The sequence below is a fragment of the Sciurus carolinensis genome, chromosome 6 (assembly GCF_902686445.1).
Source record: "Sciurus carolinensis chromosome 6, mSciCar1.2, whole genome shotgun sequence".
NCBI lineage: Eukaryota > Metazoa > Chordata > Mammalia > Rodentia > Sciuridae > Sciurus > Sciurus carolinensis.
The window spans coordinates 75,890,535-75,911,381 of NC_062218.1; the positions used below are offsets into that span (position 1 = coordinate 75,890,535).

The following is a 20,847-nucleotide window of genomic DNA, read 5'->3' on the forward strand; positions in this document are numbered from 1 at the left end:
GAAATTTTCAAAAATATAATTTCATAAGGTTCTTTACATTTATTCACATTGGCTTTTACTTAAGTTCTCCTAAGCACAGTCACTCAGGTAATCTTCTTATCCTGGCAATGGTGATAAATATACAAAATCAAATACATCATCCTTTACAAATGAGCAATAATGAAAATAAGAAGGTGGTAGTTCAGTTATGCCAATGTTCTGAATTGATAGTGCTTAAATAGTAACATAACTAATTTTTTTCTTAAACTGCAAAATACTTTTTCTGTTGTCTCTTTACAATTGGCCAATTATATGGTTTATAATGCTGATAATATTTTTGAATCATTTAGGACTTGTCTTAGGAAACAACATTACATCAATTTGAATGATCTTAGTGCTGAGAAACTTAGTATTCTGAGTATTTGCAAATTATAGAAGCAGTCAAGTCAGATTAAAATAACTCATCAAATTTGGTATAATTTTTTTTTATTTTATTTTTTTTATTTTTATTTTTTATTGTAAACAAATGGGATACATGTTGTTTCTCTGTCTGTACATGGCATAAAGGCATACCATTTGTGTAATCATAAATTTACATAGGGTAATGTTGTTTGATTCATTCTGCCATTTTTTTCCCTTCCCCCCCTCCCCTCCCACCCTTCCCCTCCATCTATACAGTCCTTCCTTCCTCCATTCCTGCCCCCCTCCCTAAACCCAACTCCAACCCCAACACTAACCCTTCCCACCCCCCATTATGTGTCATCATCCACTTATTAGCGATATCATTCTTCCTTTGGTTTTTTGAGATTGGCTTATCTCACTTAGCATGATATTCTCCAGTTTCATCCATTTGCCTGCAAATGCCATAATTTTATCGTTCTTTATGGCTGAGTAATATTCCATTGTATATATATATACCACATTTTCTTTATCCATTCATCAATTGAAGGACATCTAGGTTGGTTCCACAATCTGGCTATTGTGAACTGAGCAGCTATGAACATTGATGTGGCTGTATCTCTGTAATATGCTGATTTTAAGTCCTTTGGGTATAGGCCAAGGAGTGGGATAGCTGGGTCAAATGGTGTTTCCATTCCAAGTTTTCTAAGGAATCTCCACACTGCTTTCCAGAGTGGCTGCACTAATTTGCAGCCCCACCAGCAATGTATGAGTGTACCTTTCTCCCCACATCCTCGCCAACACCTGTTGTTGCTTGTATTCTTGATAATTGCCATTCTAATTGGGGTGAGATGGAATCTTAGGGTGGTTTTGATTTGCATTTCTCTTATTACTAGAGATGTTGAACATTTTTCCATATGTTTGTTGATTGCTTGTATATCTTCTTCTGTGAAGTGTCTATTCATTTCCTTAGCCCATTTGTCAGTTGGATTATTTACATTCTTGGTGTAGAGTTTTTTGAGTTCTCGGAATCAGACCAGAGACCTTGCATCTTATAGAAGAAAAAGTAGGTCCAGAGCTTCAACATGTCGGCTTAGGACCAGACTTCCTCAACAGGACTCCCATAGCACAAGAAATAAAAGCAAGAATTAATAACTGGGATAGATTCAAACTAAAAAGCTTTCTCTCAGCAAAGGAAACTATCAGCAATGCAAAGAAAGAGCCTACAGAGTGGGAGAAAATCTCTGCCAATCATACTTCAGATAGAGCGGTATAATTTTTTTTGATTAAAATTCTACTCATTCTAAATTGATTCATCATGTAAAAATGGAGACATTTGCAAAATGTCTGCTTTTACACAGATGGATATCTGTCCCTTCACTTAGGATCAGTGGACCCTTCAGCAACTGTCTGACTTTTACCATCTTGAAATGGCTCAGAACATGTTTTTTCTTCTTTTTTAAATTGGTACATGGTAATTATACATAATAGTGGAATTTGTTGCTACATATTTGTAATGCACATAATATAATAATATAGTCATTTTTGTTCCCCAGAGTCATATTGTGTTTCTAATGACATTTTTAAAGCTTAAGATAGAAATCTAGAGACATAGATATTGAAATATTCATTTCACAGCAGGAAAAGCATACGAGACAAGCCATGCTCAGGTAGCATGAGGCATGTTTGGGTGATAGTGACACCATTTAACTTGCATTCTATTAGTTCCAGCATTGGTTAAGTCCACAGACACTAAGACATGCAAATCAACCAGCATATATATTATTATTTATAGTATATATGTATGTATATGCCAGCATAAAATTGCTGTGTAAACATCTTGGTCTCTTGATGATCTTAAGTTAGATTACAAAGAGGGAACCATGATTTCAGGAACCAAGAATAGTCAAATTTTCTGCTATCTTTTGTTGTTTAAAAAATACCAATAATTGGATGTTTTAATTCTACTACTTGAGATAACAATATACATCTCAGTCAAGTTGTATTGGAACAAGAAAGAAAAACTAAGTCAAGCTAATTTAACCAAACGTTGAAATGACAAAAGAAATATTGTTTGTAGGATAACTTCTTGAACCCCAAACTGTAAGTACAGGTGGACTTTACATGGGACTGTGAGCAAGGGAAAGGTGTTGTCTGCCCAAACTTCTCTACAGTCACTTTCTCTATCTTTACTGTGCTTATGGCTTCCCCTACAGTTCTTGTGTCCTCTTATTTTAGTTGACCCACTTAGACTACCAGGGTATCAAGGAATTCAGTGATAGATGTGACCAAGCTAGGCCAGCCTTCTCTCTCTCATCAAATCAGCTCTGTCCAGGGAGTAGAGTCATGGAGTACATGAGGTGTTGAACCCACTCTGGCCTCATCTGGGAAAAGAAGGTGAGCAGGGTTTAGAAAAGGGGAGCTCATGAACTTGGTGTGTCCAACATGTGCCTACCTTACTGTATTAAAATAAAATTCAAGCAAGATTTGAAAGGAGTTGGTCAAAGCCTATCTTATGTGTAGAACATGTAGTGATTCTAGAATAATTAAATATTTTTATTACTTAATATTTCCATTCTATAGCTTTAAAAAATGACACATAATGGGAAGTGATGTTTTTGGAGTATACCTCAGTGATTGGATTCTCTTAAGAAGGAATAGATAGTGGCTGGGGCTGGGGCTGGGACTCAGTGGCAGAGTGCTTGCCTAGCATGTGTGAGGCACTGGGTTCGATCCTCAGCACCACATGTAAGTAAGTAAAATAAAGGTCCTTAAACAACTAAAAAATTTTTTTTAAAAAAGAAGGAATGGATAGATAGACACATAGATAGGCATCCACACACACATATGTGTATGTATATATTTTTTCCAAATTGACAAAAGCTTGTGACAGTTTGAAACTTGTTTGGCTTACTCAAGTATTCAAGAATTAAGCAACACTATGGAAGTACTGCATGTATCAATACAAACAATTACATTTATCTCAATTTTGTCTGAGCCTATGGTAAAGGTCAGATAGTTGCTGAAAGGTCCACTGATCCTGATGGATCTGATGTCCATCTGTGAAAAAACAGACATTTTGCAAATGTTCCAATCTTCATCATGGTAAATCAATTTAGAAGTCATTTACCTCCTTCCAACACTCTCTTTTCTGAGAATTCCACCTACGGTTCCACTGAGCACTGAGTCACCATGCTTCATGGATACACACAACTATCTACTTAATAATCAGCACTTCTCTTTGGGAGATAGATTTATCACTGATCCTCACATTTTGTGAAGTTTTATCCTCTAACAGGCAGTATTGATTACTTCATCATCAGACCCTTGCACATTCCATGTACCTGGGTCCACATCCTTATGCTAAATCTAAAAAGAGGAAAAACACTTTTGAACCTAATAATTTTTAAAAAGGAGTTAGAACAAATTTACATAAGCAGCAACTCAAAACATGCTTTATAATTACAGATATAAGTAAATAGATGTATATAAAGATAAGAAGTGCTGACACGAAACAAAAATCAGAGACAGAAATCTCCAAGTAACCAAACATTTTTATCCTTCCCTAGTGTAGACTAATAGTAATCCCTCAAGGCCAATTTGGTTCAGATAGAATCTTCCCTGGAAGCCTCAGTAACCAGCATCTGAAAGCCTTCCCACGAACAGTAGGAACATGTATTCTCACATAGAAAGAGTTTTTACTGTATCATTGCTTGCTTTTGGTCTCATTTCTCTTTCCTCACATCCTAACAGGAGATTTAAGGGAGGTGAACACATTTTCCAGGGGTGATTACATATGTATCCACCACTTTACATGTAACATCTCATTGAATCTTCATAATAACCATGTTATACACATAACTGAGGCCCTAGAAATGTTGTTACTTGCCCAGATTATCCCCTTAATGTTTTATACACACACACACACACACACACACACACACACACATATACACTCACATATATGTGTGATTTATCTATACTTATACTCTTTCTACCACATGAAATTGAGAAGGATGATTTATCCAGTGTATAGGTATAAAACATGTATATCATGACATTCAATGTCATTACTGTATTAACTGACAATTAAATATAAGCATTCCTCATGGAAAGAAAACACTAGGAGACAGAATATATAATTTCTAGATTTGGCTTTGATATAAGCTAGGTGTGGACTTTGGGGCCAAAAATAATATTAGCAGGCCTCTGTTTCCTCATTCACATCTACCTAACCTGTCTCCACATCCCCTTCACTCTCTGCATGTGCTTTCTCCTTGTATTTAATTTATCTTAATAAGAAATAATAGCTATAAGTACAAATTAAATATTGCCCTTAATTATTCATTGCCCACATTTGAAATCTAGATTCAGGATAGTAAATACCTTCCCCATCTCTTTCGCTCCTGTATCCTCACTGGCTTGACTGATTTTTGAAATTTAGTAAGCACCCAAATATTTGTCAAGTGATTTACTAAAAGGGATAGTGTAAACTGAGATAGAAAAACAGCCCACAACACCTACCCCATTGTAGTTCTTTTCTCTCCATGCAATTCTATTCTCTGTCTCCCACTAGAATTCAGACTAGGATTATCTCCACAATTTTCCCCATTCAATGGAACAGTGTCTGGCCCTGTCATATGTTAAGGTTTCAATATATAAAAATTGTCAAAAAAGAACAAAAATAATAATAAATGCTGGTGAGGATGTAGGGGGAAAGTACACCGATACATTGTCGGCAAAACTATGAATTAGTGCAACCACTATGAAAAGCAGTGTGGAGATTCCTCAAAATACTAGGAATGGAACCACCATATGACCCAGCTATCCCACTCCTCAGTATTTATCCAGAAGAACTAAAATCAGTGTACTATAGTGATATAGGCACATCAACGTTTACAGAAGCACAATTCATAAAAGTCAAATTATGGAATCAGCCCAGATGTCCATCAATAGATGGATCAAGAAAATGTGGTGTTCACAATGGAGTTTTACTCAACCATAAAGAAGAATGAAATAATGGCATTTGCTGGTAAATGAATGGAAATGGAGAATAAGTGAAATAAGTCAGACCCAGAAACTTAAAGGCTTCTCTCATATGTGGAAGCTAGAGCAAAACAAAGGAAAAGGGCGCGGGAAGGGTAGGATAACATAAAGATAAAGGGAAGATCAGTAATGTAAAAGAAGGAGATGGAAAGACAGAGTAGAGGGATGGGTAAGGGGAGGCCATGCAGAATGAATTCTTAAAAAGTCACATTACGTACATATATGAATATACCATAGGGAATTTCATTTCTGTGTGTATGTAGAAAGTACCAATCAAAAATTAATAAAGTAGCAAAAGGAAAATCAGTAAAGTAGAGGAGGGAGAATAAGGGAGGGAAGAAGGGGAGGAAAAGCAGGAGGAATGGAGATTGAAATCAAATTCCTAGCATGTGTGATTTTTGTCAAAATGAACCCAACTGCTATGTGTAAATTATAATACTCTAATTTTTTTTAAAAAGTCTGAAAACCTAGTACCATTTACTTCATTATCATCATGAATTGTTCACGTGGGAAGTAAGTTTGAATATCAGTGCACATTTCTTCTAGGACAGATTTACAGAACAGTCACAGAAGATTATAACTGAGATTAAATCAGAACAAATTAAAAATAAAAGGTACATAAATAAACTAAATATTTCCTTATGTTTCTAGACTTTTGAAGTGTGCTGAATTTCTTGGATGTATGAAAGAATGAAATATCTTTTTAAAAAATCACATCAAAACAGTTATTATTAAGTGGATCCTAGGCCTTTGTTGGTCCCTGACTCTTTATGCCTAAGCCAAGTAAGTTTGTGTCCTGTGCCATTAAACGAGAGCCTGTTCGTTTTTGCTTCCTTCCTTAGTCTGTGAATTTCTGGTACGTGCTGGTGATGAATGATGAACACACGGAGAGGCGGTATCTGCTGTTCTTCCTTCTGAGTTGGGGCCTTCCATCTTTAGTGGTGATTCTCCTCATAGTTATTTTGAAGGGCATCTATCATCAGAGCATGGCACAGATCTACGGACTCATTCACGGTGACTTGTAAGTACACTCAGGAGGCATGTTGCCTTCTTAACTTTTCTGTGCCTTGGTAGCTTGGTTAGTGGAGGGTGGATGCAGTTGCCTAAAAGGTGTGACTGACATCAGGAAGACCCTTTGCTTTCCCAGCATGCTGTCTGAAGTGCAACTTCTTCTATGATTTCTTTAAATTAGAATCTATTGCCTCTCAGTTTCCTCTGATAGATGGAATTTTCTCAGGTGAGTTTGTGTATCAAAAAATTTACAGTAATTTGTACCTCAGCATAATTTAGTTTACTAGATTGAGTCAAATTGATCATGTCTAGCAAAATCAAGGCACTATGAAAATTTTGATAATCAGTAAAAAAATTTCAGAGCACATTATCTCAGGAGTGTGTTTTCAGGGCAAATAAAAGGTTGTAGGCATTATCAACCACAAGACCCCTAAATACCAAAAGAGGGTATCAAAATGAATGCAACATCTGCATGGTACATGGAAAGAAGACACTGTCCTTAGATGTTCCTATCAAAGTATCTTTGTAATCTTGACATCTAATGCTCCCTTACACACACATATATGTGCTTTAATCCAGAATCATATGTCTTGTAGCTTCAAAGACTGTTTATCCCCCCTTTTATTGATTCCACATGCAGGGAAAAGCCAAACCAAACATTTGTAATAAAAAAACGTGACCAGCTCCCATGGTCTCATGGAAATAAAAGGAAAAGTAACATTCTAAGCAAGAAGGAAAAGACTATCCATAATCTAATTATTTCACAGTGGATTGTGTAGATAAAACTCAGTTCATGGATGTGAAAAATCTTTGAAAGTTAAAATATTATACAAGCAGAAGTCATTTCACTAGTATTAGTGCTTCTGCTCAATCATATTTTTAACAAATAACTGTTATTGATGTATGCAAATGGGTTCCACATTTAGGCAGTCACAGACATACTCTGCACAACATTCAGCCAAAGCCTAGCCATGTAAAACACTCATTTAAATACACACTGATATGCTATTAATAATCATTCTTTTTATTGAGATCCAAGATTTTTCTCATGTTGATTATGGTATTATAATATATTTTGTCCATAAACAATTCTAAAAACCTGTAATCACGTGGAAAGAAAGTATCGTGTCTTTTCAAAATTATTATATAACTTCGCATTCTACTACCTCTGTCATTTAGATCTTGGGCTGTCAGGATTAATTTTAGAAAATTGTGCACCATTTTTGTTAAATACAAGGTAACCATGAGGCAAGCCCTGGTGGCCAGCAGCCCATTCCTTTAATGAGCTTCATGAGTTCCTTGGCAAGGCAAGGCTCATTTGATGACAGTTTTATGGTTGCATGTGTCCCCACCCTGCCTTGATAAATGATACCTGATGGAAGTGATATTAACTCAGAGAAACTCTTGATGCTTCTAAAAGGATTGCTACAGGGAGCACTAAACTACCATACAAGAATGTCCAGATAACTTTCTCTTAAAATATTTGCCACCTTAAGCTTTTGCAAGATGTTCTCTATGGCTAACTAAATTATAATAAGCAAAATGTAAAAAGAATTACATTAAATTCTATCTGATTTTAATGTTATGGAATTATTAGACCCAAAGTGACTAGGTTCTATATTATAGCTTACTTTTCTACTTAATTCACATAGAATACTCCTGTGAATTTATTTGAGATTCAAAGAATTTCTTATTTTTAATATCACTTTGGTCTTAAAATAAGGATATAAATTGGCACATTATTTGTATTAAAATATCGCATACCTACATCATCATTTTAAAGTATGCCATTTCTCTAGAGGTAATGCTAAGATTTATGCTTGTGTGATTTACCTAATAGCTCATCTTTTGTGCAGAGGTCACTTTGTAGTTAAAATAAATTTCCCCATAGTGAAGAGATTTCTCTAAATCTCTAATGCATTAATATATGTAAGGTTTTATTATTTGAAAGTTTTTGTCAAATATAATGCCAATTGCATTTTAAAAATGTTAGGAAGTGACCCTTCTTTTTGTAAGAACAAGATTGTAAGTCTGGTGTTATTGTTTCTTCCTTAGTAATAAGACTACTCACAGGAAACTAGCCAGGCCTAAGATTTTTTATAGGAAGACTTTTAATTATATATTCATTTTCTTTAAAATACATACAACTATTTATTTGTCCTATTTCTAGTTCTTGGATAATTTTGTAAGTTGTCTGTTTTTCTATGAACTTTCTCATTTAATCTAATCAAAATTTTTATGTTTTTATTAGTACATTATAGTTATATATAATAGTAGGGTTTATTTTCACATAATCATGCATATATGGAATATAATTTGCTCATTTCAGTCTACAGTGCTTCCTTTTTCCCTCCTCTCCCCCCTTCTACTGTTCCCCTTCCTCTCCTCTACTGGCCTTCCTTCTACTTTATTTTGATTGGTGGTTTATAGTTATACATGAAGGTGAAATTCACTGCTATATTCATATATGTACATAGCATCGTTCAGTCAATTTCATCCCACAGTTCCTTTCTTTTTAAAAAGTTGTATGATCAGTAATGATGGTTCTTTTTTCATTCTTGATATTGATTATGTCTCTTCTTGCACTTTTTTCTTCTTACCTGATCAGTCTTTCTGTGGTTGATCAATACTGTTCTTTCCCAAGACGAATTTGGACAACTTAATTTAATATTCTCTATTATTTTTCTTTGACCCATGAGTTGCTTAGAAATACATTGTTTAATTTCCAAATATTTTTGAACTTTCAGTCTACCTTTTATTACTTTTGTTAGAGCTCATTACCTGTAGGGCTTCGGTTCTTAGAAATTTGTTGTGAGTTGTCTTGGGGTCCAACTTATGGTTAATATTGTCACATATTCCATGCTCATTGAAAACAAGTTCTATACTTGTTGAGTTCAATTGTTTGTATATACTAATCATTCAAGTTTATTTGCAACTGTTCAGATCTTATTAAGATTTTAGTGTCTCAAACCTTAGCTGTCTCAACAGTTTTCTAGTTTCTTCCAACAAATGGTTTTGTTCATTTCTTTTTCATGAATCTTGCCTAAACTATGTCATTAGAGCTGATTCAGTATTTTAAGATGGATTTTATATATTGTGTATATATCTTCAAAAATAGTAATATCTGTTTAAGTATAGTATAACTATAGTATGAGTATAGTTAAAGTAAAAATTTTTATCAAGTGATTTATATAATCTAGGGTTAATATTTTAATGGAAAATAATAATAGTAATAATAGTAGTGAAAACACTTTAAATATTAGTGTTCTCTGACTGCTAACTTTGGCCCACTTCTCTTCCTGTACATTCTTACCTATTATTGGGACTTACTACCATTTTATACATGATAGTCCCCTAGAGTTCTCTCTAGCCTAAAACCCTTTTCTAAGCTCCATATCTACATATATATTTAGATGTCTTATAAACATCTTTATCAAAGTGACACACAGAAATCTTATATTTAGCATAGTGAAGAGATCACCTAAAATGCTTTGGCCCACATTCTTTAATGAAAGGTCCACTATCCATCTAGGTATATAGGCTGTGAACTTAAGAGTTATTTCTACTTCTTTCTCATTATACTCTACATCCTAAAACTGACAATTGTTTTCTAAACTAACTCCTAAACATCTTCTAGTGTCACGACTGTCTCTTGAGTTCTACCTGTCATCTCTGGTTTGTTAGGTCACCTCCTAATACATGTCCTTATCTCTAACACCTTCATTTTATAATCTATCCATTAAATTCTGGAAAGTGGAAAGGATCATATCACTTTGATGGTTAAAACCCAACAGTTGCTTTTCATTACCTTGAAGGTCATGACTCATTAGCTCATCCACACTTTGACCCTAATCTGCTGAACTAACTTTTTGTATCATTCCTCCAAACCATCCTCCCTTATGACCTTATTAACCGAATTTCTTGATGTTTCCCATGGTCTCTTGTGCCTATATCTTCATATATACCTTTTATGTCCCAAATGCCTTTATTTCATTTTGTCTACTCAGAAGATTCCTATTTTTTTTTCTCCAGACATTCACCTAAATGTGAACTTAATATGAACTCAGTAGACTAATATCATTTCATAAATTCTATGATTATATCAATTTTACTATATTGAAACTATTTATTTACATCAGCATTGTAATTTGAGATTCAGGCTAGAGATCAGTGGTTAATTGCATACTACCTAGTTAAAATTAATAATTTTATGAAGCATGAGGCTTTTATCCTTTAGTGGAAATATCTGAACTAGAAGAAAGGAAGCCCTTAACCCAAAGTAAATTTATACACGGGATTTTAGCGAAAAAAAAGTCACTCTTTTTCTATGCAATAACACACACACACAAACATACACTTTCTTTCTCTAAATATTTCATGTAATGATGTGATTAATAATGATTAGTAAACTATATCTATTATACCTGGTGGTCACGAAATAATGCTAAATGTCTCAACATTTTAAATGCCACATAAGATATGTCAAATCTTATAAGAAGGAAGTTTTCTTATATGTGCATGTAAGATCAAATTCTAATTTAACAAGTCCAATGAGTTTTTGAATCTCAATTTAAATCACTCAGCCTGAGTTGGAGAAAGGCCCAAAGAGCCATAAAATATAATTGTACTTTATTCTGTGACATGGAAACCCCAAGACAGGCTTATTATTGATTCTTTGTCACTGAGCCAAATGATTCTGTGAATCTATGAGGAATCACAAACACTCAAAGTTAATAAAAGAAGTCGTCTGTATTTATAAGGGAATAGTGCTTAACTAAAATAAAAGCAGAAGTAAATGAAATCTGCCCTTGGGTGATTGCCATTGGTTAACAGTAGTATGTGGAAATAATCTCTACTGAGTAGTTTATATTGATTATCTTTGAAAGTTGCCACCTATTTGGAAGAGGGTGTTGGTTTATTGGCTACTGTAGGTAAAGGAAACAAGCTGAAGCTGACTTTATCATGCAAAGTATAGAAAAGAGAATATACAACTGAGTCAAAGTCAGTGTGGAACAGAAAAGAAAATGGTCCTAAGGGTTATCTTGAAATAGAGACTATCCCCTTAATCTGGGACCCCACGTACATGAATAATACAAGATAGAGTAATTGGGAATGAGTGTCAGGACAATGTCATACAGAGGTGAGGACTATGACTTATCCAGATCTCAATATACTATCTCTAAGCAATAAGAACCCAGCATGTTAATAAATGTCAATAGCAGTAAAAATGACATCATAATAAGTTGTTTTGTACTTCTGTAGTGCTTGTTTTTTCTTTTCATTGCTAATTCCTAATAACTAAAACTTAAGAAAAATCAACAAATATTTATTGAATAATGATTATGTATGAAAATCTAAGTGAATTCTCTTCTACAAGCTTAGAATTTGAAAAATGCACATGTTCATGACAAATTTTTTAAATTGATTAGTTTTTTTCATTTTTATTAATTTAATTTCTTTGTATTTCAAGTTGGTGTTTTATTTTAGATCTTCTTAACAAATCTTCATTTTAACCTACTCTGACTATCTTGCTCCTGAACTAAATTACCCATATTATAAATTACTCAGTCCTCTGAAAATAATCTAATTTTGCTAGCTATTATTGGGCTAAAATGTTATTAATACAGAGGTCAAATCTCTGTATTCTAAATTGGAACTATGTAGAAGTAATTGTTCTGCATGAGAAATATGATATCATATGAGAATCTTTTTTTTTTTTCATTAAATTACTTAACAAGAGAATCAAGGAAAAAGTCTTGTATATACAGGGAGCCTGTGTACTAGTCTGAGTGTTGAAGGCAGTAGCCACACATCTGTGGAAGAAGAATTTTGTGAGGATCTCTTTCTGGATTTGCTCAGGTGGGGCGTACTGTGGATTGTGCTTATGCATCTGCACACATATGCACAAACCAGCACACACAAATGCGTGCACATGATAATGGCAGCTTTGAACTAGCATGCTTCATGTATTCAGACCCTAAAATAAAGGGATCTTGAAACTATGCTTTCATGGGGTCTTAGAACTGTAGACTATAAGGGTTGGAAAATGTCTAACCCGCTTTAATAAAGTCTCCAAAAGCATATCACATCTCAAATCCCTGTTCAAAGACATGTTAGATTCCTGAACTTCTTACTTTAGTGCTCCATTTATTTAACATTTTATTCCTACTGATTACTCAGCTCACTTGTTAATGCTCACCTTGCTCCCTTATCCCAATTACAGTCTTATCTCTCTTAGCAACAACCTTAGCTTTCTGACTATTATTCCATTATCTCATAGAAAAATTCCAATGGCTTCATTGAGTTACACCCTTCAAGTCGACTCAGGGTTTTCAGATCCTTCTGTTTACATACAAGTTGAAAGCTAGACAAGAAGAGGACTTTATAAATCGCTAAATTCAATCACTATCTGTACTGGAGCAACTGTCACAGAATTGCTGACAGGTGTTCCTTCGTTCTATTTGAACTCCTCAACAATGAAGAACACATTTTTCACAGGAAAATTTGTGTTTTCTAGAGTCCCAGGAATATGTTAGAACTTTTCAGATTCTCTGTAGATATCTAATGCTCTAGATTTTCTTTTAAGCCTTTTGATTATTTGCCTAAATGTTGTTCTTCTCTCAGGTAGCCATGATGTTAACTTTACTTGGTTTTAGTGTTTTTAACAACAACAAAACTATCTCTTTATTTCCAAGGAATAGATGTTTCACAGTGGCTAAGCTCTAAGGAGTGCAAATTGGGGTTTTCTTTGGAAATGAAGCTTTGAAAGAGCTTCAATTCCATTTTGCTTCCCCCTCAAACTCTCTCCCCAGTGGGTTCCAGATTGTATCTTCCAACCAATACAGTACTTTTTTCATTTTCAGTGTTTTCTTGATTATTCTTTTATATTGGCTTTCTAAAGTTAACTTTATTTTTCTGGGCCTAGTGGCACATACCTGTAATCTTAGCAGTTTGGAAGGTAGGTGGATCACAAGGTCAAGGTCAGAAACTTAATGAGACCCTTTCTCAAAATAGAAAAATAAAATGGATTAGGGATATGGCTCAGTTGTTGAACCTCCCTGGGTGCAATCCCAGATATCCCCCAAAATAAATTAATTAACTTAATTATGTCTGAATTGTCTAACCTTATAAAATAGTTTCTTGGTTTTGTTATTGGGTTAATATTTCATTTATAATTAGACATAACTGCCATCTTTATAATATTGAGTCCAACTAACCAAGAATAAAGTTTATGTTTTCATTTATTTAATTCTAGTTTTATATCATTCAAGATTGTTTCAGAATTTTTTTCAAATAGATTTTTAACATTCTTTGTTAAATATACTTGACCATATTTAGTATTCTTTGTTGTTATCTTAAGTAGAATTTTTCTATTATATCCTGTGTTTATTGTATGTAAAATGAAACCTGTGTTGATTTTATACATATTTTATCCAATTAAGTAATGTCTTTTAATTCCTATATGTTGAGTGTTTTTAATATGAATGGGTGCTAAATTTTGCAAAGCTTTTTTAACATTTTTGAAATCAATCACATGATTTTTCTTAGGTACATGAATGTGGAGTATGGTTTATGGAATGCAATCAGTGTAGGGTCCAGGAAGAGTTTCTCCATGGTCATTGTATTATTTTCTTAATATGGTTTTGGATGATCTTATTTTTATTTCATTGAGTTTATTGCATAATTATTCGAGAGTAATATTGGTCTATATCTTTCTTTCTTTGTTATGCCCCTATTGGGTTTAAGTAGCAGTTTTTTACTTGATTTATAGAAGGATGTAAGACTTTTTTCTTTCCTTCTACGGAGCATGGATCCTTGAAGGTTTCATAGCATTCCCCTGTGAAACCATCTGGGCTTGCTGCTTTGTGTGCGTGTGTATTTGTGTGTGTTTGTATGTGTGTGTGTGTAGTGATCACTTAATAATTTCCTCTAGTTCTTCTATGATAATTGGTCTGCTTAAGCTTTCTAATTCAAATTTTTAATCTATGGTTACCTAGGAAATTATTCATCTCATGTAGGTTTTCAAAATTGTAGGGAACATTCCTCAAGCTTATCTGACAGCAGTCACTGACACCATGGTCTAAGTAAGCCAGTCTGAACAGAGAAACTGAGGTCATGGTAAAGACTCACCATGGAATGAAGGTCTTTGCAGTTGCTGCGGCTGAGTTTGAGCTGAGGGGAGGCCTCTCCTTCTGACATGCATCACAGAAAGCTGTGATGTGAGCTTGCCTGCGCTGCCTTGCCTCATGCTGTGTGCTGTATCTTGTCATTCCCCCAGTCCTTTGTCTCAGACATTGCTGGGCAGAATTGCTTAGGCATGCTTGGTTTGTTTACACTACCTGGACCCTCAACGTATAGTTCACCTATAGGCTGACTCTGTTACACTTTAACAAACAAGCGTGTTAACCTGATTGGATAAGTGTGCCTACATATGTCCTGTGCAACCCTAAATAAAATTAGATCCGTGCCTTCAGAGCTCGATCTCTGATGCCTGAGTAAGCGCTCTGGGTAAGGCTAGGTAGGGTAGGCATAGTTCGTCCTCACCCTCAGCAAACCCGTCTCTGAACATCTACAAAAATCATGTGCATCAAGCATCAAGGACTTTAAATCCTCATCAGTTCTTTATGACATATCCACAAACAAGAAATTTTCCACAAGTGATCTCACCAGAGTGACCTGGTTTGGTTAATGTCAAAACAGCATGACAAAGTTCCTTGTTAGCTACTGGTAGCTGTACCTCTGGAAAATGAAGGGAAGGCATCTGATAGCCTCAAAATTTGTCCAGTATCTATTTTTCAGAATTTAGTTTGGATAATTCCAAGGGTCTTTATATTCCATAGCTGTGTTCCATGGTCATATAATATTTAAAACACACTAGCAAAGCATTAAAGTTAATAGAAGTTGCCATGAAAAGACAAAGATGATAATTTCTTATGATCAATTTAACACTCAAGGTTGAGAAAACCTCTAGGGTTATTTTACCTGTCATAATTATTAGAGAAATTTGTAGATATATTACTTTCCTCATTCATTCTTTCTGTAAAGTATTCATTGAACACTCTTTACATGGGATATTAGATAAGCCTATTCCGTGATGTCCTGTATTGGGGAAAATATTACATAACACTTACTCAAACTCCTCTCCAGGATCCTCTCTGTGAAGGAGATACTGTCTTCAAGTAGCATCATTTAGTAAAGCAATGTTTATTCAATCCCTCTGACCAGTTGACATTTGCAAATAATCCATGCCTCATGTTAACCTATGACTCTCTCTGATTAGTAGTACACAAAGCATCCAACTCCTAGGTAAATGTGTTTAATATCTGGAATACCCAGATACTGAAACGCAAAAGCCTAATTGTGTACTTTAGCAAGCCCCATTGTATATATACTCAGATGGGACTGTGGCTGTTAAATTTTCCTTAATTGGAGTGCAGTGGCTTTCTACTGCTTAGCAGAAATTTAGAAGGCAGATAGACAAGAAACCAAATACTGACATTGCCATGTTCAGGCTGTGTTGCTCTCAGCAAGTTACTTATCCTCTATGAGCTTGAAGTTCCCCATCTGATGAATAGGCATAATAAAACCTGCATCATAGGATTATAATGTGGATTAAGTGAAATGCTGCATGTAGGGAAAAAGCATATACAGTACTTGGCACAGAGGAGGAGGTGATAAGTGAGAGCCACATGTGTAGGTCTGTGAATGTGTATCTCATATGAGGTAGTAATTCCAAATAACTTATCAGACAATGTCATTTAAATATTATGGACCCAATAAATTTCTGAAGAGTTTCTTACCATTTTACCACTTCCAGTTATTCTGGCACAATTTTAAAATTATTTATACTCTTATTTTGCATTCATCTTTGTAATTTTAATTATAAATAGTACACTCTTAAATCTTTCTGATACTCAAAAACTTCTGCCAACCTAAGTCAGGATTTGTTTTATTTTATTTTTGTTTTACATGAGGAAAAAATGCTTCTAAAGCTTACAATCCTTAATTGTGCTTAGTAACTTCATACAGCATCTAGAAACATTTACTCTTTTTGCATATACTCACAGCAAAAATGATATACTAATATACTATCTTGCAGTTTACTTTTTATTTATTGGACTGTTTCCTATATGCATATATATGTATGTATATTATAACATTTTACATTTTAATGCTCTATTACATTTTTAATCAAGCCCTTTGGTAGATTTTAGACTATTTCCAGTTTTTCTTTTTCACATTGTTGTAATATACATATGTTGTAGTCTGTTTTGCATTAATACAATGGAATACCCAAGACTGGCTAGCTTTATAAATAAAAGGTTTAGTGGCTCACAGTTTTGGGGATTCCAATGCATGACACTAACATCTGCTCAGCTCTGGTGTGAACTCCCTTGCCTGCATCACAGCATAGCAGGAGGATATGTGTAAAGAGATTACATCTCAAAATGGGAATCCAGAAGCTGTGTGTGATGGCACATATCTTTAGTCCCAGCTACTTGGGAAGCTAAACCAAGAGGATTACTTGAGCCCATGAGGTTGAGACCAACGTAGGCAATACAGAAAGACCTTGTCTCAAAAATAATATATATATATAAAATATATAAATAATATATAACATACAAATATATAAATAATATATTATTTATATAAAACAGAGAGAAACTGGGGTCCTACAATTCCTTCCATAGGAATGTCCCCAGTTTACCTAAGGAACTCCCACTAAGCCTCTCACATCTTGAAAATCCCACTACCCACCAATACTACCACCCTGGAGACCCATACGAACCTTTGTGGAGATATACTTAAACCATATCCGGATCATAGCATTATCATTATCTATGTATCTTTGTCCATTTGTGTTAACATTTTCCATAACATAAATTCTAAGCACAGAATGCCTCAGTCAAAAGATAGATATAGATATAACTTTTTACTTTTTATGCATTATATTATGAGAGTGTCTTCTAAAAATAATGTACTTATTTATACTAAAACCATAAATTATGACACAGCTGATTTCCCCACATTCTTTCCAACTCTGAGCATCTTAAGTTTTTTTGTAAATATTTGCAAATATATATCACATATATTATGTGGTTTATAGAGATGTTTGTGAGGTTGCAATTTATCTAGATTATTTTCTGTAAAAGTTTTTAGGGGTAAAATTTAGTCACCTTTCATTTTCTACTGCAATGTATTTCATAATCTCTTAAAAGACTGATATTGAAAACTATGTAAGAATCTCATGCAGTCACAAATATTCAAGTGTGTATTATTCAGGAAACAAATGAATTATTTAAATAGGAAATTCTGTTGCAGACATCTCTAATGAAAAAGTAAATGCCCACAAATATAAAGAATTTATCAAAAAGGGCATTTGATTGCAATTTAAGAAAATCATCTTTGACTCAAAAGGATTTTTCTGACAGTTGATGTTGGGGTCATGTTATCTATTTTGTACCTTCTCAAGAATAAGATCTGCCTCTCACTTTTTCTTAAAATACTGTTCCTTTCTTTCTTATAAAATCAATCAATATTTGTTTTAGAAATAATGGATAGTGGAAAGGATGTAATTTTTAAAATGAAAATCAGATATGTATTCATCACTCAAACATAAGCACTTCCAATCATTGAAGTATTTCTGTTTATGTCTAGACATATAATATTTTATTTTGTAATACAGCATTGGATCACACAGTTTACTTCCTGCTCATTTTACTTAATCACTCTAATTATTAGAATTGCCTGTACCACTAAGAGTACATCAACATTTTTATGAATTTACAATATCTATCTTATAATAGAACTATCAAACGTGTTTCCTATTCCCTAACATTGAACAGTTCTTCTGCTCCCCATCTTTAACATTTACAAAGTCTGCAGTGAATTTGCTGTTATATTTCAATGTCACAAATTCCTTGAAATGAGATTACTGAATTAAAGAAAGACACTTTTAGAAAGAATGAAATTTCCAAATTGTCCTCCAGAAAACTTAGACATTTTCAGTCTTAGCAATGTAAGTAGCAGTCACCCAGCACTAGAGTCAGCCTCGACTGTAAGTTTTACTAGCTTTGTGATGTTGGTAGGTAAATGCAGTGTCTTTGTCAAGGTCTCTTGAGAAACAGAACCTACAAGACGTGTTTGTGTGTGTAAAGAGTTTTACTATAAGGAATTGGCTTGTGCAGTTATGGAGACAAACACTGCCCATGATCTGCAAGCTAGGTCAGTAATCCAGAGACCCAAGAGAGATTACCTTTAAGTTGACCTCCAAAGTCAGAAAACAAACAGTTGGAAGTTTGAAGATGATCAGGCAGGAAGAATTCTCCCCTGCTCAGGGGAGGATCAACCTTCTCCTTCTATTCAGGCCTTCAGCTGATTGGATGCGGCCCACTCTCCTTAAGGAAGGGAGTCTGCCTTACTCAATCTACACGTTTAAATGCTAATCTAATCCAAAAACACCTTCCCGGAAACACCCAGAATAACCTCTGAACAGTTATTTTTCTCCTTACCCTATTTTTAATATTTAAAGAGATCTGCAGTGATTATGCCATGCCATATTTCAAGTTCACACATGAAATTAACTATCACACATGGAGATAGTAGTTGTTTCTGTCATTATTTTATGAAACTAAGGAATTTGTACTTTTATATATTTTTTGGCTATTTGTACTTATAAATTGTTCATAGTTCATACTCTGTGCATTTTTCTGTTTTTGTTATTCATTTGTGAGGGCCTTGTTCCTACTAAAATATCACTATTGTAGTATCTAATGAAAATATTTGCCACAATGTGATTTGTGATTCTAAATGATAGTAAAATGTATTCATCTTTTCCTATATTTTTTTCTTGCATTGCTTGAATGCTTTGAAATTTTTTAAAAATTTCTTTTTATTCCTTTATATTTTAGAGAGTTCTTTATTTCCTGACTATCCATAAGCTAATTTGTTCTTCTTGCTGTCTCTCCACATTTATGTATAGTCACCCTAATTTCTTTTCTTGGGTCTCTCAACTATTTCCTACTTGATAATTTAATTTCAAGTTGCATTATTTTAATTTTTGTGGTGTAAAATGATTTATTATTTTTGCTTGATATTACTTTTCACATCTGGAACTCAGGAAATATATCATTGGTATTTTGTGTTGCAGAGATTAGCCTGGTATTGTTTTTCCATTGAGGTAAGGCATGATGTAATAAAGTATCATTAATACAAAAAGAATGGCTAATGTAAGAAAAAGAAAAGATTAAACCTAAAATTGATAAAATATTAACTGGAAGAGAAGAGAGGCTTCCTCTCTTAAAAGTTTATTTCAGATTAAAAAATTCATCAATGGTAGAGAAAATTTCTACTCAGGAGGCATTATAGTGTTAGTAAAAGAAAGATACTTAAGGCCTATTTTACTTTAATTTTCCTCTGTCAAATAGAAAGAATCTTTGGTTGAACAGAAGACAAAGTTTTCCTGTAAGAGACTTGAAATCTTGGAGAAATGAACTGATTAAGAATGCAGTGGGTGTTCTAAGTCACTTTATATTTTCTCTTCCTGAACAAATAAAACTCAAATATGAGAGAACTTGATGAAGTAGCTTTGAGATAGATGGACTGCAGGACAGTTTGATAATAGAAAATGAATGAAAACTAGGCAGATATTGTGTTCAGTTTTATAAATTGTAATCTTTGATACATTCTCTCATGATTGTCTTAAGAACAAAATGGATTGGGTAGGGCTGACTTGTGATTGGCTTAATAAATGTACCCAAACAGTATTGATTTAATAGCTCATTTTGTAGTCTAAAACTAAACAGAAGTACTAGAGACGTGGGGTTTCAGGAGAGTGTCCATGGTGGTAGGAGGATGTCACATGACATGATGCCCAGTTCATGCATATGATGTTCCAGCGAAGGGAGTGGCTCATCTGTAAAGGAAAAGTCCCAGGAGAGACAGTGTGGCTTTCTTCAAGTGAAGAACTGACAAAGAAAGAGAGGTCTGGGAGAGTCAACTGAAAGTGTCAAGCATTAAATGGAAGTTAATTAAGTAGGCTTTAAAGTTCTTCTTTCCTCAATAGTTTATAATTTGGTTCCATAATTCAGTGTTATAGTAGTAATGTGTATTTTTAAAGTAGTTTAAATACACTACAGTCAATACTACACTTAAAGTGGATGATTTTCTCCATTTTCTTCAAGTTCATTTTAAATTTAGAGCTTATCTATGTTGGTTTTAGAGTAAATGCTCTTTTTGACCATTTTGCTGTAAGATTTTAGTTGTTGCTAAATATCACCTAAGATGTGATCACTAATCCAAACTGTCTTCTCCTAAGATAAAAAGACAACCCAAAATATGTACATAAAGAAGAAATTTAATGGAGATTCTCAAATATAGCTTAAAGTTGCATGAAAACTTAAGTCAGCAATT

General features: G+C 34.0%; 1 protein-coding gene across 1 annotated transcript in view; it reads left to right on the forward strand.

Annotated features, from left to right (window-relative positions):
* Adgrv1 (adhesion G protein-coupled receptor V1) overlaps window positions 1-20,847 on the forward strand; it is a 583,921-nt gene that overhangs the window by 417,227 nt on the left and 145,847 nt on the right. Inside the window, exon 85 of the mRNA XM_047556631.1 lies at window positions 6,267-6,445. Within this exon, the coding sequence (XP_047412587.1) occupies window positions 6,267-6,445 (179 nt within the window). The remainder of the gene's footprint in view (window positions 1-6,266; window positions 6,446-20,847) is intronic.